General features: G+C 38.7%; 2 protein-coding genes across 2 annotated transcripts in view; both read right to left on the bottom strand.

The window, feature by feature from the left end:
• CHSY3 (chondroitin sulfate synthase 3) overlaps positions 1-24,245 on the bottom strand; it is a 288,086-nt gene that overhangs the window by 74,447 nt on the left and 189,394 nt on the right. The gene's annotated exons all lie outside the window — the stretch shown is intronic.
• On the bottom strand, positions 7,555-7,958 carry LOC130680399 (60S ribosomal protein L23-like). The gene has a single exon (XM_057490855.1). The coding sequence runs from the start codon at positions 7,922-7,924 to the stop codon at positions 7,616-7,618; it is 309 nt and encodes a 102-aa protein (XP_057346838.1). The 5' UTR covers positions 7,925-7,958; the 3' UTR covers positions 7,555-7,615.

Below are 24,245 nucleotides of genomic sequence, written 5' to 3' on the forward strand. Positions count from 1 at the left end.
ACATGGAACGTTCCCTCTCAGCCCCCTGCCCTGTATCTACTATGCCTCTACCATATATCTCCTAAGCTTTATGTATGCAGCTCTGGGAAAAATTCTCAAAGAAAGCAATAACAACTCCAGTGAATTTTTAGCCTGGCCCCAAATTATTTAAAAGTTTACCAGAGGAAGAAACAAACTCACAATTTGCCTCTCATTTTACCTTTATGGGGCATCTTTTCCTTAAATACATTAGAAAAATGGATCTTCAAGTCTCTGGTGCATGTGAAATATGGCTTCATCCCTCCATCCCTCTCTCTCTCCCTTCCTGCTGTTCACCCATCTAGTCAACACTGATGTGCAGCCCTTCCTGTATGCAAGGAGCACTACCAGGTCTTAGGACCTTGCGGTTCCAAGTGTGGATCAGCAGCATCAGCCCCCATCAGCCCTTCAATCAGAACCTGCAATGTAACATGACCCCCAGGTGATTCACATTCCCACTGAAGCTGGGGAAACGCTATAGCGACAGCCCCCCCCTGGAGATTTACAAAGTCCCTCAGAGGAAACAGCTAAGCTGCAGCAACTGGGCACATTTTTGGGAGGCGCTAATCCCCAGAAAGATAAAGCTCTGGGCACGTGGTTTGGCGAGGGGAGGGATTTTTAGGCAAATTAGAAAAAGGAGCCTCTTCTTCCAGGCAGCCTCATCCACACACCTGGACCCCTGGCTACAGAAAGCGGCTCACGGCTACAGCGAAACACCTGGTTGACTTGTGTAACCAGCAGTGCTGTAGACGGTGTCTCTGAGATGGCCGTGTATATTTTATTTCCTCCTCCTTCTGTCCCTCCCGCCCCTCTCTATGTCTCTATCTCTGTCTGTCTTTCTTTCAGAGAGATGGGTGTTTTCCGCCTAAGGACTAGACTGCATATCATTCTGGGCAGCCTGGATGTTACCTACAGGCCACAGAGACCACCATAGGGGCAGTCCAAGTAGTGCTATGATCAGGTTTGCTTCTCAGAGAGATGACCTGATAGCAATGTAAGGAAAAAAAAAACACAGCAGAGATATCTGAAGCAAGTCTCTAAAATTATCTAGGAGAGGTAATAAGGCCTCTGAGTTGGTGAAGATCATGAAGGAGCGAGGCTGGAAGACTGTGCAGATAAGTGGGCAGGGAGTGGTCAGACAGGGCAGAGAGGAGGTCTCTAATTTGGGAAATGACATGATGGTGAGGCAAGAATACAAGCAATGAGCCTCTAACAGGGGAAGAGCATCCCCTCTGCTGGGAGTGTCAGATTGAGTATGTCAAGCAGAAGACTGGAATACAGAAAGAAACCCAGGGGCCAGGGTTGCTCTGGGCAGAAGAAGGCCCCTGAGTGGGCACGGAGGGAGCTCCTCCCTGGGGTCGGAGGGGCCCTCCAAAGGTATTTTACACACTAACCGGCCATGTGATGAGTCAGCCTCACAAGGAAATCGCTAGGGTGTTTCGCATGGTTCTATTTTCCTCAAGCATTCAACTCTCCCTCCTGCAATCACGGCCACAAAATGGCACGTTTGGGTGGATGATCTGGGCACAAGAGCATGGGGGGAACTACATCTGCTGGGAGTCAGCCTGGCATTGGACTTCTAGACTTTCCACTTTCTAAATATGACGCTGGGCAAATTATTTATCCTCTTGAAACCTCAGTTTTCCTACTTGTATGATGGGTTTGAGGTTCTTGTCTAGGGGCCAAAGATAGAATGACCACATTTCCTGGGGTTCCCAGGATAGTCTTTGTATACACTTGTTGCCCTTGAGTAATTATTAACAGTGTCCCCTTTCATTCTAGGATGTGTCCACTTTGAAAGCAAACTGTATGCTCTCTCCTAGTCACAGGGACATTAAATGACATGATGTGCCTAAAGCCAGCACTAGGCATTCAGCTGTCATTCTTTTTTCCCCCATCTGTACATGAAAAAAGAAGGGAAATTTGGCAGGATCTTCACTACCACAGTCTCACCTGGAGTATAAAAGCATCAGAGCCTTCCTATTTCATGGACACTTAGCTAAAGAATCACTCTAGCAAACTGCTTTAACCAGGGTAATTTAGGGGAGAAAATTTCACCTCCATTAAAAGAAAAGGCACCATTCTTCATCTTAAGGTTACATGTGGAGAGAGGAAATTGATGGTAATTTGCAAAAATACTGGGGAAAAGTATATGGCAGCACACACTCACATGCTCCAATTTATCTTCTCCCTCTACAACAAAATAGCCTAAAGTCAATGTGGATCACTATTAAGAACATATGCAGTAATCCGAGATGGGCTGTCAATCACCTACTTAGAATAACCTGCTTTATTGATAAAACCACTTGGGAAATTCTGATTGCTTTGCTAATTCTATCCACATTCAAAACACTATAAATGCCCTGATTTGTATATGTTGAAATGAAAACAAAAAGTAACTAAAATATTAGTTATTAATGCCGAGAATTTTGTGGGCTGCAGCCATATTACTCTGAGCACCAAGAAAAATTTGCTGGCACTGTCAGTATTCAATGTCTGTATGGTGTGTTTGATACTGTAGGGACGTTTAGCCCTGGCTCTGCCCCTGTTCAGCCGTGAGATATCAAGGGGAGTCCTTTGGACTTCAGTTTCACTGGCCATGAACTAAATGGTCTGGAAGCCTCTGTTTGCAGTATTCCTTCTATCAGCAAAGTTCCATGACTGCCTGGGTCTTTAGTGTCGCGGTTACTAACATATGGTACGTCTTCCGGGCTCCTCCACATCCTGGAGGCACTTCAACACCATCGCCCTTCCATTTCCACTAATTCCTTATATTCAACCAGGAGGATGCCCCATAGAGGCCTCTCATTGCTTCTTTTTTTTTGTAATTTGGATTTTATTTCTTGTTCTTTTCTTTTCTTTTTTATTTTGATATTGTTAATGTACAATTACTTGAACAACATTATGGCTACTAGACTTCCCCTATTATCAAGTCCCCCCCCACATACCCCATTACAGTCACTGTCCATCAGCGTAGTAAGATGCTATACACAAAAGTAAACTCAAAATGGATCGAAGACCTGAATGTAAGTCATGAAACCATAAAACTCTTAGAAAAAAATATAGGCAAAAATCTCTTGGATGTAAACATGAGCAACTTCTTCATGAACATATCTCCCCAGGCAAGGGAAACAAAAGCAAACACGAACAAGTGGGACTATATCAAACTTAAAAGCTTCTGTACAGCAAAGGATATCATTGCTTCTTTGTCTCACCACTGTGGTGCATTTCTGAAGTCTTGACGCGGTCCCGTCTAGCTCCTCTTACATGATGAGAGGTTGCTAGGCAGGGGAAGGACACTGTAAGAATTAGGATGCTCTCCATTCCCATCTCAACTCTCTCCTCCTTCCTCCCAAAGAGGACCCACCTCCCCCTGAAATGATGCCAAACTGTCTATATAAGCTACAAAAACATAACACTGCTGAGTCAACGATTCTGTTTTTACTGCAGTAACTTCTTTAGCCAAATGATTTGACCTAAAGCTCAAGGGTGATTTCCACTTGGGGCAAGTTGTTCAAGTCTCTTACTATACTGCTGACGGAGCCTTCGGGAGGGCCCATTCAGAATCAGCTGGGCTTGGCGGGCCTCAGGGGACTGTCTGGTCTTCAATCACTGGCACGGCCCGCAGGCTGGCATTCCTGTGAACAGCGCACACATGGGCCTTGCGCCATCTCAGGCCACCCATTCGGGTGGCCAAGCAAACTCTCCACTTGGGGAGGAACAATGGGCTAAGGGAACCATGGAACACTGCTCCCCTGGGCACTGGCCAACAGCCCACTGAGGTGGAATGATTCCTCCCAGTGAACTACAGAAACCATTATATCAGAGGTAAAGAAAAGCACATGCCAGTTAAGCTTCTTGCCCACACTGTTAAAGTTACAGGATTAATTTTGCCTATGCATCTACCTACTGTTTGATTCCTAAGAGCTCTTGTTTCATCCATAGGAACCAACAGGCCAGAAGAATTCAATGTTGGATATACAAAGCAATGAACTTATTTCACGAACATATTTAAAAGCTTGGTGCATGCACTGATCTAGAAGAGAGTATTTATAGCCTGATCGTATCAGAGTGAACGTTACAATTAGCACACGGTCCTTGTCACATTTTTGCGAATTCCTCTAAGATAATTAGTATGATTGCTTTAGGCTGTGGGAGTACAACCCTCCTCTTTTGCTGCTGGGAATGCTTTTGTTGCTATTTGGGTCAAATATCTTTAAACTTCCCAGAAAGGTTTTTCAAAAATAATTCTGGGGGGCAAATGAAGGAACCACCAGGGGGATTCTGGAGAAGAAAGGGGGACTGACATACTTAAAGTGGGTCACTTTGGGGCAGAAAATGAAAAAAAGCCTTTCCCAGACTAGCAATGAGAACCTCTTGTGGATCGTTGTGGAGAGACAGCTTGGGAGGGGAGGAGAGAAATCTGTGAGCCACTGTAAGAGGCTGGGAGAGGCCACACAGACGGTGAGGCCCCACAGATGGTGGGCCATTCATGGCTTCCCCAGGCAGCTAGTCTGGAAGAAGAATCCAGGCCATTGCCATTCGTTCCACAGAGCAGCTCTGTCTTGAGTATAGTGTGACCACCAGACCTCACACCAAATGTTATTCAGCACTAATGATTACACGCACTTTGCTCTTCGTTGTTCAAAATTCTCTAACATACCTGGGCACAGATACGACGTCAGCAGAGACATGCTAACTAATCCAGGTGAGAAATGGATAACTGGCCTCTGATTAGCAAAGGGTCAATAGATCAGGACAGAAGATCTTGTACAAGTAAAAGATACAGCAGCAACAAAGAGAATGGCTGAATCACTGGTTTAAGAAACAGGAGGAAAAAGGGGTAATAAAGTGTGAAATGCTGATTTGGGCAGAATGATCAGGGCTTCTGTCTTCGAGAAGCATCATAAAGAAGAAAGTTTGGTGTTTTAAGCTGTGGGAAACTGGAGATACAAAATATAAATAAAAATGGCTGTAAATGTTAACATGGAGAAACATTTTAATGGAAACTGGGAAAATGTGAAATTCATGCATTGATTGCTTTGAAGTGTCTTTTTCAGCTCTAACATTGTAATTTAGGAATAGAAACATTACCATCAAAACATCAAATGTGATTGATTGCTCACAAAATGATTCTGTCCTCTGTATTTATAGACAAAAAGACAGGGAAGAAAAAGGAAAAATCTGAAATCTTACTTTTTTAAGTGGGGGCTGGAGATGAGGATTGAAAAGAAAAGTCCTCTCTCTAGTCATTCATATTATGATCTTTCAATCATTATGGAAGATTTGTAAAGAATTAAGAGACAAAACCACCTAGAATCTAATGAACTCTAATCTTTGCTTTATTTTTCTACATGTATATATATATCTATTTTCGTGGTTGAGCTCACACTCTGCACCCAATGTTGTGGCCTTTATTCAGGTTTGCCATGTCAGCTGCGCATTCCATCATGATAGCTACAGTCCACACTGATGGTTGATAGATTTGATAGATCTAGGACTGATTTAGGGAGAAGTGTTCCACACTCAAGAGGCACCTTCAGGAGTCAGTCAAGGGCTGATGTTCCTGCAGGAGACAGTCAGGAGGAGCAACAGGTACAAGAAAAGGAGCAGGAGGACCATGTCATTCAGCCAGGGACCGCTAGATGACATCCCAAAGGATAGCTAGAAAGGAACACGATCTGAAGAGCACTTGCAAGTGATTTGAAAATGTCAGGGACGACTTAAAGAATAAAGCTTTTTACTTCTGGAACATCACATCACATGAGCGCAGCTTTCAATGACGCAGTTTCTGGTGAATTCATTCTTGTATTTCTCCACGCATTTCACGGCAATAGGTGCTTATGACACCTCTGCGAGATGGTCGCTATTATTATTCTCACTAGGTGGGGATTACTGAGTATTACATGTTCTCACCTTTCTAATCTTATGTAATTATAAAAATACTAATTATAAGTATTTATTATACACACTTCCCATGCCTTCCCTTCTATTTAACCACCACCATACGAACAACTTTGTCCATGTCTCTCTAGCCTGAAAATTCTCCAGGCCTTTAGGTGTTTTGCTGTCCTCATAAGCCAGTATCAAGAACCACAATTAAAATGATGAAAATATGGTTCGACAGTAACTGCACATGGAAGAAGCCATTATCTGAGGTCCTCAAACCTACAATGATGTTTTCTTAGTCTGTGTCACCAAAATCATATATGGCCACAATGAAGAAAAAGTATATGAACAAAACTTGAGTCTCATAAACTGATTGATGTCAGTGATATAAAACAATAGGGGTAGTTTCACATCCCCACATTGGGTAAGATAATGCATTTCTCATGGTTCAATGACAAAGGAGAGTATAATTTCAAGAATTACATATAGAATTCTTATTGACTCTACTAATAAAATTTATAGTACTTTCCTGCTCCATAACATTATTTTTGCTTGGAGCATATTTTTAGGGACAATAGTGGGTATTCATGTACCTGTAAAAAAAAAAAAGGTACTACAAAAATGATTCCGATGGTGATGGATGGAGTTGGTGACAGAGCTCAGGTCTCCCCTGTAGGGTTAGCTGTCCTGAAACTCCTGGGATTTGTCAGACAGAAGATTACAAATGCACAACTGAGTCACATGCCAGATGAAGGGATCATGCAGTGGGAGCAGAGCTCAGCAGATGTCAACGGCTGCTCTGTGCAAGTGCTGGAATAAAAGTGCAGCCGTGTTTCCTAAGTGCTAAGCCTATATATATATTTTTTAAATTTTTTATTTTGGTTTCATTAATCTACAATTGCATGAGGAACATGTTTACTAGACTCCCCCCACCACCAAGTCCCCACAACATACCCCATTACAGTCACTGTCCATCAGCTCAGTAAGATGCTGTAGAATCACTACTTGTCTTCTCTGTGTTGTACAGCCCTCCTGGTGCCCCCACACACACATTATACATGCTAATCATAATGCCCCCTTTCTCCCCCCACTTATCCCTCCCTTCCCACTCATCCTCCCCAGTCCCTTTCCCTTTGGTAACTATTAGGCCATTCTTGAGTTCTGTGAGTCTGCTGCTGTTTTGCTCCTTCAGTTTTTTCTTTCTTCTTATACTCCACAGATGAGTGAAATTATTTGATACTTGTCTTTTTCCGCCTGGCTTATTTCACTGAGCATAATACCCTCTAGCTCCATCCATGTTGGTGCAAATGGTAGGATTTGTTTTCTTCTTATGGCTGAATAATATTCCATTGTGTATATGTACCACATCTTCTTTATCCATTCATCTACTGATGGACACTTAGGTTGCTTCCATTTCTTGGCTATTGTAAATAGTGCTGCAATAAACATAGGGGTGCATATGTCTTTTTCAAACTGGGCTGCTGCATTCTTAGGGTACATTCCTAGGTATTTCTATTTTTAGTTTTTTGAGGAACCTCTATACTGCTTTCCACAATAGTAGAACTAGTTTACATTCCCACCAGCAGTGTAGGAGGGTTCCCCTTTCTCCGCAACCTTGCCAACATTTGTTGTTTTTTTTTTTTTTTTTTTTTTTTTTTTGGGAGCAAATAATTTTTAATGGATTTTTTTTACAAATACACTGAAGAAATCATGCAATGCTCCCAGCATTGGATGCAATCCTGGGCCACAAGTCTGCACACTCCTTTGCAACTGGTCCTGTGATGGCAGAACCCTTCTTTCTGAGCTCTGGTTTGCCTTTCTTGACTGTGGCCATCACCATGTCACCCACACCAGCAGCAGAAAGTCTATTCAGTCGTCCCTTGATCCCCTTCACAGAGATGATGTACAGATTTTTGGCTCCTGTGTTGTCAGCACAATTGATCACGGCTCCTACTGGAAGACCCAGGGAAATTCGGAATTTTGCACCGGAGGACCCACCACGTCCTCGCTTCGACATCTTGAAGGCCGGAAAAGGATAAAAAAGGCCAACATTTGTTGTTGTTTGTCTTTTGGATGGTGGCAATCCTTACTGGTGTGAGGTGATATCTCACTGTGGTTTTAATTTGCATTTCTCTGATGACTAGCGATGTGGAGCATCTTTTCATGTGTCTGTTGGCCATCTGAATTTCTTCTTTGGAGAACTGTCTGTTCAGTTCCTCTGCCCATTTTTTAATTGGATTATTTGCTTTTTGTTTGTTGAGGTGCATGAGCTCTTTATATATTTTGGATGTCAACCCTTTACTAAGCCTATATTTTTTTAAATTCTTGATTATAAGTTATAATAGAAAACATGATTTTGTTGAGTGAATTAAAAATGTTCTTTTAATAGTGCTATTTTGCTTCTGTGTTTAAACACATATTGTGACATTTATCAACGGAGAGATAATGAAGCACAGAATTATACTGAAGACACATCTCTACAGCGATCAAAACTCACAGGTGCATTTGGCAAGGACACATGAAGCATCTAAGCCCTGGCAAAATATATGACATGTGATTTATACAAACACTAATGTTTTGGAGCTGAAATATTACCAGAAAGATAGTCTGTGAATTCATCATTTGTTATATTCTCTGCTATGAACATTCTCTCTCCCGTATATATATATATGCATCCATACATTCTTTTATATCATTTTTACAGCATAATCAGGTATAGAATTCCACATATAATGCATCTCTCATCCCAACACAGCTACACAAAAGATTAATACTACTAGCTTAAATGTGATTTTGAATTGTCTCTAACAGCTACAAATGAGTCTGTAATAGTAAGTTTTTGCATTGTATTGCTAACCCCTGAATTATTTAGCCAAAGGGAAATGGACCAAGGATGGCATGGGACAAAGTTCCTAGATGGGGAGCTAGCTGGACTGTGGTCAGAGGAATAGTGACATGAAGAGACGCTCTGTCTACAATCTCCTCTAACATTGCTTTTGTTTGTTTGATCTCCCTTTCCCAATCTCCAATCAAGAACTCAGCAGTAGCTTGGGCAACTTACGCACTAACTGATCAACTCCAAATAATGCCAGCCCATGCGTCTCCAAAGAAACAAAGGTGATACTGAGTAACAATATTTTACATTTACTGAGACCTGAACTTTTACATTTCCATTAGTCCTATAATTAATTAAACTATAAAAATATATATTGGTGCACAGCTGGACAACTGAGAGAGACAGGGCAGCCTCGTGCACGTTCTCCTGGTCCTCACCAGACCATCCACAGCAGTATTGGCCAGAAACTCAGAAATGTAAGTTCCTAGGCTCCACCCCAGGTTCACTGAATAAAAAACCCTAGGGCTGAGGCTGAGAATTTGCACTTCCAATCAGTGTCCAGCTGAGACTGATGCAGCTGATTCATAGATCACAGTTTGGGAACCAACCAGTCGGAACCTAATTCTGAAGCTAGGCTCAGCCCCTCATCAGCTCAATACCTTGAGGAGGTTGTCTAACTCAATTTTGTCATCTGTACATGGGGATGAGTTAGCATACCTCACAGAGATGCTAGGAAGGTCAAATGAGTCAAGCACTTAAAACTCTGCCAGACGTGTAGTAAGTCCTATATAGGTATTTTTAAAAATGAAATGTGTGAAATCAATTGCATCTGTTATATTTACCCACAGAGTCAACTCATTTGACCTGCCTATACTTCGCCAGCATCTTATTTTGAAGTCAGTTTTAACACAGTGGTTCTCAATCTCTCTTGACCATTAAATTACCTGGGAAGCTTTAAAAATTACTGATTTCATGAGTTTGATTTATTTGAACAAGGCTGAAGTTCAGGTATAAGAATACTTTAAATGCTCCCTAGGAAATTCTATTGTTCAGTCAGGATTGGAAATTATTGTCTTAACATAAATAATGTCTGTTTCCAGTATTTAATGGCCATTTTGGGATCCTCTGTTATCAACATAAAGAACTTTATGCTGAGTAGAGCAAATCTGTACTGTCACATACAGAACTGTTTCAATTAAACTTGGGCTGATTGCATTGCATGCTCGCAAATTTAATAACTTCTGTATTATGATGTACCTGCGGCCACAGGATAAAAGAAACCATATATATGCAGGGTTATAAAAGGCATACTTTCAGGCAATCCACTTCAGTGTGTATGGAGTTTAAAACATCCGACTGATTGATGAGACAATCCTTCCATTCCTGCAATACTCATGAAAACACAGTACAGAAGATTCTTGGCATTTGAGGGTTTTACATGATCAATTTCTCATCCTGCAAGTCCATCGCTATGGGGATTTATACTTTACTGAAATACAAATCTGAAGGATTCATGCCATGGGGCTGGCAAATTGGATCCAAGCTACTGTGTTAATGAGTGAGCCTAGCCCACCAGGCAGCACATTTCAGCACATTCCCATGGCACATTTTCAATGCTAAAAACAGAGGTTTGTGTATGGATAACAGGCAACATGTAAGAAATAAAATGTCAGTTAATGTTCAAAAGGTAGCTATAAAAGGCTACTGACAGCAACAATTCAATACTTAACAAAAGAAGACTGTTAAACTTTCACGGTCCCAAACCTGGAGATTTCTAAACACCTTACACATATGCCTCCTGAAGATATCAAGGATATACTGTCCACAGAGTTTAGAGATCTCCTATAATGCTATACAGTTTATTTAGATTTAATAAGCCTTCAAGTTAATGAAATGTATAATGCTATACAGTTTATTTAGATTTAATAAGCCTTCAAGTTAATGAAATATATAAAGAGCTCACACACTCAACAAACAAAAAGCAAATAATCCAATTAAAAAATGGGCAGAGGAGAACAGACAGTTCTCCAAAGAAGAAATTCAGATGGCCAACAGACACATGAAAAGATGCTCCACATTGCTAGTCACCAGATAAATGCAAATTAAAATGCTTCTTATGTGAAATAGAAAATAAGTTGGATGCATTTCTCACCCAAGCTAGGAAAAAACACATAGAAGTGCTCATCCACTATGAACGTTATCTTCCTGAGCCTCAAGACAGATCTCATGAGATCTCAGCTTCACCTGCTGTCAGCAGAAAGCCCTCTGGGCAGAATGAAAGCCACGGATTTGATTGTGCATTACCTGAGCTCTCCCTGGACAAACGCTGGACTTCTTTCTTAGGATGGTAAAGCTGAAGCAGCACCAGCTTTCAATAGCTGCTCCTGCTCTCATGAAGAGAATCGGATGGAGATGTATTTTTTCTTATCTAGAATTTAGGTATCCAATCTATTTAAAACAGAGCTCTTTATGGTGGAAGTTCTGACTAAAGGCAAAACTTCAAGTTTTTGTCAAGAAATGAAATGAGAAATGATGGCGACTCTATCAAGCCCACAGGCACTAGAAGCCAGAGCTGATTTTCAAAGTCGCTACATAAAACACGGTTCTGGAACGTTTCTTTTTAGATGTGCCTGACGAAAACAACTCAGAAGCAGCCAGGTTTGCTATGGACACCCATGATTTCCTAAGGTTTCTCTTCACCAGGACAGTCTCAGGGTGATTGGCTTCTCTAACTCCAATATGTAAAAGGATTTTTCTTTAGTAAATTAAAAGTGACGGTTTTCCAAGGAATCTTGAACCTCCCATTCTCTATCCCACTTCCTTCTATTGCCTACCTGTAGCACACTTGAACTTTTGGAGTTCTGTTGAGTTTGCAAGAAGTGTATGGATCAGAGAAGACTGGGAAGGCCAAATGCGGTGATGCATGGAACCTCCTCCCACAGCGTCCAGGTCTGCGCAGGCTCTAGACAATTGTCAGATCCCAACCTTGCAGCATGTCTCCCCCAGTATTTTCCAATATTCACCTGCACACTGTTGTACAAAGTATTATATATGCAAAAATATTTTTGAAAAATTACTCTCTCCAGAACAGGAAACCTTATTCTTTAAAGAAGAAGCAAAGATAAAATCCTCTTTGATCAAAACGCTCCTTATATCCCACATTGTCGAGAAGAAAACTTGACCTGAAATTTGGAAATTGAGAAAAGACACCTGACCAAAATATTTACCTTCAGGCCTCAAAATTGTGTTTTGTCTACGTACAAAAAAAGATTTTAGAGTTTCCCTTGCTGGATCCAACTTCAAAGGCATTCATTTTATTTTCTCTTACTATTACTTACAACATTTGACTTGAGAGCTTTCTACTAAGATTTTCCATTTTGCATTTGGGATGACCACAGTGTATCTTTCAAGTCTTCTCTTCTTACCACTTTCAGTAGGAGATCACCCCCTACTGGAAAGGCGGTATATAATGTTATTTCTGCGCTGCACTTCTGAGGACAATTTAATGGAAATCCATGACCCTTAAAATAAGGTTAATTTTCCTAAGCAAAGACTGAAGAGGGGCTCTTCTAAGCAACAGGTTTCTAAATTGTAGTGAATCTGCATTTGCATAAGAATAGATGAATAGTTCTAATGTTCCTTAGACTTATATCTCAATTCACAGATTAATGTCCACTTCCATTAGAAGTTTTATTTGATTTGCAAAGAATGGTATAACTATTATGGCAGATCATTGAATATAACTGTACAAGATTACAATCTCTTTTCTGCCTAAGAAACTTAAAGGCTAAGATACAGTTGAAAGAGTAATACCCATGCTTTAGATTATTTGGGTCCATTTGTAGAGGAAGGTATCTACAAAACATGAAGTTAATATTTACCTTATATGAGAGAGATGCTATATACCAGACTGTTCTGGGTGCTTGACATGTTATTTCATTAATAGATCATTAAAAACACTCTGGACAAAAATGCTTGATTATTGTCTCTGTGAATCCACTTCTAAGCTGATAATACAGCATGTGAATCTTCTAATGAAAAACTTAAGTATAAATGCAGTTGTTCTAATGAGTGTCATAAAAGCTTTATCACATTTAAAAAGCAAGACTAATAAATACAATCTCTTCCTTGATCAAGCCTCACATTAATGCATCACAGCTTCATATATATATATATATGACTATCTTTTTATGATAACTTTGACAATGCATTACAACCTAGATTGATAGTTTTATATTGTTCTATAATTCTATGGCATACTGATTACAAGTATTATTTCTGAAAGGAAAAAGTTTTAATCTCAGGTAAATGTGAAATTACCACTTAAAATAGATTAGCCAAAGGAAAAGTTATTTACTTGTATTAAGATACTTTATATAGACTTTGGATTGCCCTATAAAATGTATGATATATACACTAGCAGAAAGGTATAACATAAAACCTTAATGTAGGGGATAATTTTTTAAAAAGATCTTCTGGAATTATGCATAGAAATTATAATATGAGCCTGATGTCTACAGATAACCTCAAACATATCACTAACACAATTAAATACATATGTATCTGTATGCATTTACATTATGTAAAATGATTTTACAAGCACTTTAAACTTAAATACCCATTAACTAGAGTGCATAAATTATGAAATTAGACAGGAATATTAATTCTTGCCCCATCTAATTTACAAGGCTGTTAGGAGTACCACACACACAAAAAAAATGTTTCTGAAGGTCCTTTATAAATTATAAAGAATTACAGAATTATCAGGTGTTGTGCTTGTAGTCAGGTGAATTGTTCTGATAATAGAAAAATATTCATCATCGTAAATGCTGAAGGAATCTACGGCTTTATGGAAGAGCATGGTAAACAATGACACAAACATAACCCCTTGGGTCTTCCTGTTCTGGCAAAAGGACCTCAGCTAGAAGAGAAAAGAACTAAGTAGTCAAATGATTTGGGAAATCACGGGGAGAGGTGGAGATGTTAGAGGCTGTTTTGCATACATGATAACAAGAAGGCCTATTTATTAAACTGACTGACTTGAATGATCAAATGCCACTAAGTTTTACATTGTGTCTAGTCCAGTCTGCTTTTTGATTTCTGAGTCCTGCCAGGTTCAGGCAAAATATATTTTGACAATACATATGTGATAGTGTAAGAGGAAACTTATGGCTACCTAAGCAGACAGCACATTTGCAAGTGGGGTATATGTACATATAAAGTGGGAGGAAACCAACTTATTTTCAAATTTATCTTAACATCAGTATACTATTTCCTCTATATGGATATATAACAGGCCTCTAAGGAATGATTAAGTATTCAGTAAAATGGACTCAGAGCAAGTCACCTTCACTTTTAAATATACTACCCATTTTGCTGAGCCTGGGTAACTCTACATTACTAACATTAGCTATCATAACATTGCAAAGAAGTTCAGGAGGATTGTCCCTTTATATAATGCTTGGATGGCAGAACTGCAAATCAGATCCTTTTTATCTCTGTTTTTATATATGAAAAGTAAAGAATGAAGGCTCTGACTTGAACAATACAAGCTCTACAAGTAAAAATCATTCTCCTTTGAAAAAAAGTATAACATCACCTGAATCCACCATTATCAATGTTATGCTGTATTAAGCATATTAATAACCTTAGTTACTCCTATTTTAGTAAAAGACCTAAGATCCTTCCATGGTAAAACAAAAACAGACCTTTATGGGGGACAGAATAACAATAATTAATTAAAAGTCATTCAATCTTAATTCTCCAAAGCATCACCAGAGCATAAACAAAAAAGGTCACTGAGATTTCAGAGTATATGTCACATAAACACCACTTAGGCTACAATTACCAACCTTCCTTATTATTCATGCAGAACTGGATTGATTCTTTCTTACTGTGATTTTTCTAACCAGGCTAAGTTGCAAGCTTGCTTTGCCCAAGGAAGTAATAAATAGGGTGAGTGGTGCAGTGTGAGGCAGGTATCGTGACACCTGGCCAGTGACAGCTGGGATCATGAATCTGTGTTGAGGGACAAACAGAACTATACCAAGGTGTCCTATAATTATGAGTACTTGTGACACACGATGCCAAGTGACATAAAGGCCAAGTTACACTGGGTTCAATACCTTCCTGCCAACACTCCCTTCTCACTCACTCCTCTCCCACTTTGTTCTCCTTCACAGGACTTTATCACCACCTGAAATACATCTATTTGGTTATGGTTCACTGTCTGTCTTTGCAGTGCAATAAAAGCAGCTTGAAGATAGGGACTTGATCTATTTTATTCCCTGCTCTATGCCCGATGTCTGGCACTAACAAGGCAGTGTTCTAAGGCACCAGTCAGCCAGAGGGGTGTGGACTGCCCTCCTGCACTGCTGGGGGCAATATACCTTCAACACAAAGTAAAGGATTTTATGACAAGGTTGAACATTTACACTATTCAAAGGCAGTAAAATTATGTGAGTTAATGGAAAAGCGTTAAGTACACAACAGTGTAATACACCCAATTCAGCCACTGCAAAGCTAAGCATTGTCTCTTCATATGACTAGTAAAATAAAATTCTCTTATCACTGAATGAATGCATTGTGTGTTGCAGGAAAATCATATAATTGGCATCTGTTTTCCTGAAAGGAGCCTGAGACTCATATTCTCATATCTAAATCCATTTGGGCTTATTTGCTTCGAGAGTCTAAATAAGAGTCTCAATCAGAATGGAACACTTTCACATATTCATGATGAAAAATATCTAAAGCAAAAAATAAAACCCCAAAACTATGTACTAGATAGAAAAAAACATCATTCTCATTTTCTGGGGAATACTAGGGAAAGACATTTTATACAATTATACCTGGATATAAGGAGATCAATTACTGGGACTTTGAGAACACAACACTTGAATTTCTACATATCACTGTTTAAAAATAATTTGATGTCCCTTTTGGTTTTAATAGCCTGGCTTTATATTGAAGTTTCCATAAGAAAATCTGGAGATAATTCAGTGCTCATCACAATGGCATGAGTACAACTGAAAAGTAATGATTGAGGATAGATACTTGAGGAAACTGCCAGAATTTCAATCCAAGTCAGAAAGCTGTAAATGTAAATATAATTTTCAAGTGTCTAGTTAGTAGCTACTGTATAGGAATGTGCACAATATGACAGCATGACCACAAACTATTTTAAGAATGAAACGGTGCATATGATTAAAAATTATCTTTAATTCCATGCCACTTCATTCTGAGAATGTGTTACTTCATGCAAGCCTTTCTTGAGGTGAGCAATGAATCTGTCATCTTTGTATATAGCTGGATCTGGGTTGACTCAGAGAATTATATATTATGTCACCTTGCAAATGTCAAAGAGGAGCATTAAATGAATGTCAAACTCTACTTACCTCGGGAGCATTTTTATCTCAAAGAATCACTGTAGTAGCGAGACTGAATCATTGCATCTAAGCATTAGATATTTGTTATAAAACAGTTCTCCGCAGTTTTGAAATGCTTTTCGTGGAATAATTTGAGAAATGTGTTCTAAAGAGAAAAGGGATTTTTTTTAAAAAAGAGGGAAAGGGCTGTGTTGCTGAAAGGGCTCCCACTTTGTCTTCCTTAATTTCACACCCACACTTTCTACTTCCAGTTGTTCACCACATCATCACATTGATCATCTCTAAAAACTACTCAGGTCACATGGCTTAAACAGCAGAATGGTTTCTTACTCTTGATGGATCTAACCCAAACTCCACTGTCAACTGGCCAGCCTGCCCTTCTCCTATTTGTCTCACTTCAGCACCCATGACAGCACCTTAAAAAAATGTCCTGGGAAATTCAATGCCCTGATTACTCCTCCTCATGCTTGGGCTTACAAGATTCTTCTTCCATTGCTCTTACTTCTCTCTGCTTACCAGATATCTCACACCGTGAGATCAGGAGCCCTACACCTGCTGAAGTTTTTGGTGTAAAGTCTCTTCTAGAAAGAGGTAACCCCGAATCCTCAGTTTTTCTTTTTGAATCTCATTGTGTCTCACCAACAAAGCACATTACCACAGCGCGCGGGAGGTGGCAGTCAAAAGCACATTTAGTTAATTTAATCAAGAGTATGCATTCATTCCTGAGGCCACATATTTATGTGTGAAAGAGCTCTTTGGTGAGAAAGGATTCCTGTAAGAAAACATCACAGCTGAGATGTGCTGAAATATGTGTTTAATCAACAGCTTGAATTTTAATCCACTGGCAAATTTTGTAGAAGCATTTTTTGCCACTAATCTGAATAATCAAGCTATCAATGCCTCTGCTGAATTTTATGGACTATGATATAAACAGTAAGAGGGTAAGAGGTAAGCCTCCTAAAGCAAAAATCAACTTTAAAAAGCCCGCCAAACTAGCATTAACATAAAAATTGCTTTCACATTTAACTACCCAAATAGCAGATGCATTTGGCTATTTATGAAAAAGGAATGCTGAATTTAAGGGCCATCAACACATATTTACTCCCTGCCTAGATCAAGCTGCTGCTTTTAAGAGATAAGACACTTTTAAGATATAAGAGACTCCTGAACCCCATTAACAAATTATCACAGAGCAAATCAGGTATCTTTGCACGCTCAAGAAATACACGTTGTGGCATGTACAAAGCAGGGATGGCCAGCATTGGGATGGTATTTTATAAACAGTGAAAAGCACACACAAAAACCAAGGCTTCCCATATACAGGAAGCCAATGCCTTCAGGTAAATGTATGCATAACATTAAGAATTCCCTATTTGCAGAGTAAATGTTTATGTGCTCTCAATATTGCTTACACAGAAAAATATTTCATTTTCAGTACAAAAACATTTTATACACACATACACATGCATGTATCTCTATTTTTTTCCTTCCAATAATGAGATGCTTTCCTCTTCACATATCTGAAAACACAATGCTACCTACTTTTAGAGGTCGAGAGTAGGCCCAGCAAAAAGGTGGGACTTGAATAGGCCAAAATATACAAAGAAGATAATTACAATAATAATGAAACTGCAGCTCATAAAGGGAACATTTATGAGAGGCCCGAAAGACATACTTAGCATTCACATATTTATCTTACTTCCTGCTCTCAACCTGATATGATACCATGGAAGCAAAAACCTTAACTGGAGTAATTCTAATACAATCTTCATAATGGAATAATTTCAGAACTCCACAGATGCCGTCCCTTCTGGATTGTGTACAACCCATCTCCTGCATAAGTAGGTTTGTCACACAACTTGCAAATGTGGCCAGAAGGCTAACTAAGACCAGAGAGTATGCTGTTGCTAGAAATTTTCAGCATTCTAGAAATGGCTCTGAAAGGGCACGGCTTATTCCCAGTAGGAGTCTCTTAATTAGTCTCTGCCATATGCTCATCTGGCTGAATCCATAGCTGCACAGGGAAGCTAAGCAATCCAATTCTTCTAGGAGCGTGTGTGATTAATTTCTTTGTCAGGCAAATAAATATCCCCTTTGTTGCCCTTTGAGCTATTTGATAAACACTTCCATCCTCAACTGGAACACTCTGCTAGAGTCATTATACAGTCTTTTCTCAGGGAACAAGCTGCTAGGAAAACATGCCAGTAAGAAGGCCCATACAAAAGGGAGCAGAATAAAGTTCTGAAATAACATGGGCCAGGAGATTCCTGGCACCTTATTCCCATATTCCTTCTCCATAACCAGGTTAATATGTAGGAGCTTAAATTCCAAGGAAACCTTATTCACAACTTCTGCTTTGGCTTTAGATTTGAGGATTATTCATGGTTAACATTGTCTTAGCCTATTAATCATGCTCTTACTTCTGGCAAATAGAATATTAGGAATATACTTAAATACTGGCCCCATCTGACAGTGAAATCAATAGGCTTACTCATGTTCTAAACCATAAAGCAAATGTAGTTACTGATAAAATGACTGAAAATATTATTGCTCACTAGGTTGAATTTTTGTTTTGTTTTGTAGTGGGAAGAGTGGTTGAAAAACAAAAATGTGAGACTCTTTTTCAATAGTTAACTCCCAGTAAGGTCTTCTAATTATACTGATCTACTAAAGGATTTCAAGTTACATTGATTTATAAATATTAAATGCTGTGATTTAACTACAACAATATTCAAGATTGATGATAAAAAAGTTTTTGGAAGACTTTAAAGTCAATGTGTTAATAATAATATACAAGGAAAATATATTGGAATACAAACTTGTAACATACTGAGCTCAATTGTGTGTGTATGTGTTTGCTTCTAGCTTTATTGAGATACAACTGACTTAGAATATTGTGTAAGTTTAAGGTATACAACATGATGATTTGATATACCTATATATTGGGAAATGATTACTACAATAGGATTTGTTAACACCTCCATGAACTCACATAATTACCTGTGCATATGTGTGTGTGTGTGGTGAAGGCATTTAAGATCTACTCTCTTAGCAACATTCAAGTATATGATATATTGTTAACTAGAGTCACCATACTGTGCACTGATCCCCAGAACTTATTCATATAATAACTGGAAGTTTGTACCTTTTGACTAATATCTCAGTGCAAAAAATATAACTAGTGTGTTCTAAAAGGAAGCACTTTAATATAGTAATATCACAAACAATGCTGTTTTCTTTAGTGTGGTCTTTTCTCAATATCCATCACAAGCTGCAAAATTGCAAAAGCAAAATAATGTGTGAAAATACTCTCTTCCATTAAAACTAATGCAGAGAGAGCACTGAATCTTGAGACTCTTGAGAAGGCTCATTAAAACTGAAGAATGTAGAGTTAGTATGCTTAATTTTCAAATAATTCCTAAATCAAAATACCGAAAGAAAACAATTGCATTCAGTGATTTTCCAATGTCCCTTTTATTATCTGAGATTAGCTCCCTATATGTGAATTTCTAAATATAGCAGCTTTCTTGAGCTATCTTATGTTTATTTCCTTAAAGAACGATGTAATTTGAAAAGTATCTTGTAGACTTAATTGACATGGTCATGCATTTTGGTGATTTTTTTCCAGGAAAACTTTTACGCTATCTACTGTTTCTCAGAAGCTTATAATAATTGCTGAATCCATGGTAATGATGAAAATGTGCTATAGTATCCTGTGGGGGAAATGATAAAGTAAAACATGGTACTTATTTGGTCATTAATCTTTGGAATTACTCTTAGACAATGTTAAATTGACAAAATAAACTGAGACTATGGACAAGCTTCTCAAGATTTTGCAGCATGTGCTCAGTGAGAAGATGGGAATATGAAGAAATAGTTCAGTGGATACCAGGTCTTCAGAGATATGCCCAACAATTGCTAGCAGTCTTATTTTTCAATTAAAGGGCACTTCAGAGACCATTTGATACATTGAGATTCAAAGAGATAGTTTGTATCTCTGAAGCAACTCAACTAGAGAAATTTAGCCTAGATAAGTGAAACATTTGTATTTCAAGGCAAAGTTGAGGTGAGTTTTTTTATTCCTGATAAATTGGTGTTTGATTAAATCGGTAAGTCAATAAACTACCTTTCCTAAGACTCATTTAAGAGTGCTGAGATAGCAATTACAAATTTACAAAGTGAACATTTCCTGAACAGCTACAGCTTGGCTAAGTTAATTACCTTCTTTAAGCCTCAGTTTACTGTAATGTTTATAATGAAATGTCAACTTCACGAGGTTAGTGTGAGGAATGAGTGACTGAATTCATGCAAAGCACTGAACCCAGTACTTTGGGCATAATATGCACTCAATTGTAATATGCCCCCGATTGATGACAGCTACTTCATCTAACTATTATCACTAAGGGACCTGATTTTGACTCATATATATATAAGACTAAGGTGGAATTTAAAGAAAAATTAATAATTAACAGACAATTAGATACTTTGACAATTAGGCATATAAAAGCATAAAACATATAAATGTATTAGCTATCTAAATCTTCAAATAGAGTATACAGAAAGCCCCCTTTTTATGTCCCCTTCTGAATATTTTCATCTCTTGTCTCTGTGCTCATAAAAGCATTCTCCCACCAATCCCAATTACAATATGTATTTTTAAAATTTCTCCTTGTAAAACTTTCTCTATTTCCTGGGGTCACATTTCAAATAAGGTGAAAAATAATTAGCAGATGCCCAGGAGTTCATTAGAGATGAGACACATCACCTTGGACTCTGCCCAGTCTCGGCTGAGCCTGCTTTAGCCTGTCTCAGAGCTTCTGCTACATTCACTGGTCAGATCGGAATGCTTGGCAGAGAGTGGCTTCAAGAGGTTGACATGGTTCTTATGTGCCACTGTTTCCTCATGATTTTAGCCTGAGGATCCGTACAAGGAAGATACCCAGAAAATATTTCATCATTTGCCTCTGACTCAATTCTAGGCTCACAAATGCAATTTATAATAGATATCTCACATAGGTATAAAAGAGATGGAATGATGGGATGCTCAGTGCTACTATTATAGGTAATGAGCTGCATGTTAAAAGAAGAAGTTACATTCAAACTAGAATCATTCTCACACATTCACGGGTGAACCGATGTATTAATTCACTTACAAAGGCAGGAGAAATTCCTGTTCATCACCATTGCTAAACCATGTAATTTTTTAGAATTATGTAAGACCACACAGCCACTACATCCCTGGCATCTGTGGTAAAATGTGGTCCAGTTGTAGTTAAAGGAAATATTACGAACAATGAACACATCTACTTGCTTCCTTATTATTGCCAGCATGCCGAAGGAGGTGTGGAAAAATGGGAAGCATTGCCTTCTAAATATTTTCTCAGAGAGACCTGTTTGGAAAGGAGCATTGGAAATGCCAGAAAGAAAAACAAATTCAATCTAATTATTCCATTTTTATCAACTGCCAAACAAACATTAGCAGACAGTCTTCAAACCAGTTTGTGGGAGGTAGAATTAAGGTTTATTTTAGATGTCTACAGCAGCGTGACTCACCAGGGGGGAAATAAACGTGTTGATTTACCAATATGTTATATCAATTACAGACATTGCTCTGCCCAGCTGCTCTTGAGCTCTGCATGCTTAGTAGAGAAAGAATTTAAATCTGTCCAGGTGCACATTTAAGGATGCGCTGCAAAGTCAAGTCATACCACACTATAAAATAAAGGCATTTTTAAAGGGGAAATTCTAACACAGTCAATAAACTTCAAAGACACTTATGGATAGGGTCAGTGAGTTCTCCAAGCATCCCTCGCTCTTCCTCTTGCAGAATGGTATTTAGAAATGAAGACCGATACTGGAGAAATCACTGATTCTAGCCCCTTCAGGGAAGAGAGCTAGGATATATATGTATTTACATTAACTCATGCATACACAAGCTTCTATTTCTGTGTGTGTGTGTGTGTGTGTGTGTGTGTGTGTGTGTGTGTGTGTGTGTTTTATGCATCCACATTGATAAGCCTGCCTCTAATCCAGTACCACAGGGCTCAGTACCACTAGCTCTCCTTTCTCTTTTGTAATATCTTATGCTGACAGTGGAATACGACTAAGTCAGTAAACTACCTTTCCTTAGACTTCATTTTCTATGAAATACGTATTTATTTGTTGAACTCCAGGACACAAACAGATTTCAGAATTCCTTACTAATATGCCGGTGAGAAATAATTTTATGAACTAGATTCCAGGGCTTCTGTACAGTTCTCTTGGTCATTAGCTTATAGTTTCCTGTCCCCACTCTGTCCTGAAGTTCCACAGGTTGGCTCCTTCCTCACCATCCCTTCAGTGTGGTCTATGGCACACGAAATAGAGTTAGAGTCAGTCGTCACAGTCTGAATTCTATCTTTTCCCTTGTATCCTAACTGAATTTTTTTAGGTTACAGGATCCACCTTTTTGTGGTGTACAGTTCTATGGATTTGGCAAATGTATGGAACAGTGTTTCCATCTCCACAATTCCATATAGGACAGTTTTATCACCTCCACAACTTCTCTGTGCTACCTCTGTATGGACAACCCTTCCCTGGAGCCTTGAACAAAGCAAGCTTTTGCTTCAGTTATCCTGGTAAATGGCTTGGAATTGATTAAAATTAAATAGAGCATTTTAAGCATGTCATAATAATAATGCATCTGAAAGTCAGTACAATGAAAAAGCCCAACATATAAGGCTGCAAGCTGCTGTTGTTCTAAATTACGTTAGTGCTGAGATTTGCCTTTTAAATGGATCTAAATAGATTTTTATTTTTAAAGATTCCGCCACATTGTTAATTTTTTTCCTTTTTGAATGCTTATATTCGGAATCTTTTAAGTAGTTTATAGTTCGGCATCAGTTTTTACAGAAAACAATGGAAACACATACTGCACTCTTACTCCTCCAGGTGGCGGACGACCTTGTTTTGGGAAAACAGTCGGGCACTTGCCAAAGATGACTGGAAAGGCTGCTGTATCTGTCTTAGCAGAGCCCCTTTAGAGAGCAGGCTGTCACCAAATGGCTCATGCAGACGGCTAGCCCATTTCTGTCTGTGTTATATTAGCACTGGGGGTAATAGTGGAATGGGAGACAAGTGATTGGCAGGGTGTAAAGAGAAGAAAATAAAAGAGCTATGTAGTACCTTTAAGTGGGTAGTCAAAGACAAAACAGTTCTGATTATCATCATATGGACGTTTTTTTTTGCCTCAGTAGTACTTTCTCAAAATGGGCTTCCTGGCCTTACTGCTCATGGCTACAAAACATGTAAGGAGGAAATGCACCCACACTTTGAAAAGATTCTGTCTCCTTGAGGCCTAATCAAGCAGAGAGGGGATGGCCGAATGCCAGACTTTACATTTGTCCTGGACCAGCCACTGTGTGATTCTGTGCGTCTTGCTACATCTTTCATAAATTTCTATGTAAAATAAAGCACAACATACAAAACTATCAAGGTTGTTATCATAACTAAGCAATTGCAAACATATGTAGCACCTCATACAAATGTATATGCCAATAATAACAATAATAGCAATTAGTTGTAGTAGTATACGTGCATTTTTCTTAGGTGATATTTTCTTAGGAGATAGGGAAATCTAATTGTGTGGGAGGGCTGGTGTTTAATATTTATTATATCCAAACACACACATATTTTTAAATAACCGTGATACCAAAGAACCTCGGTGTGGTTAGATCATTCAAATAAACTAAGTAATTCTTGTGTTTCAACAATGATAAGATAACATATACTAATGTGCCTAAATTTTTCTCTGTGGCTGACTCTCTTACAAACTGTGGAAGCTCTTGGAGGGCAGATGTGTGCTTTTATCATACTTGTATGGATAGGGCCCTCCAACAGTGCACATTAGAAAACACTCAAAATTCAACTGAAAAATAGATGTTCAAATCATAGTAAAGGCCAATGCACTAAGTGAAAAATGATCAGGAGATATCCTGGAAACATTTTAAATGTCCACATTTTAATACTTCAAAGAATCAGAGCACTCTATCTTAGGAATAGTTAGGATGTAGCTCCTCTGAGTCCATAAAAATTGGTATATAACATTATATTCATTTCAGGTATATAACATATTAATT

Source organism: Manis pentadactyla, chromosome 13 (genome assembly GCF_030020395.1).
Source record: "Manis pentadactyla isolate mManPen7 chromosome 13, mManPen7.hap1, whole genome shotgun sequence".
Taxonomy (NCBI): Eukaryota; Metazoa; Chordata; class Mammalia; order Pholidota; family Manidae; genus Manis; species Manis pentadactyla.

Coding starts and splice junctions, on each gene's coding strand:
- LOC130680399 (XM_057490855.1), bottom strand. CDS start 7,924: ATGTCGAAGCGAGGACGTGGTGGGTCCTCCGGTGCAAAATTCCGAATT.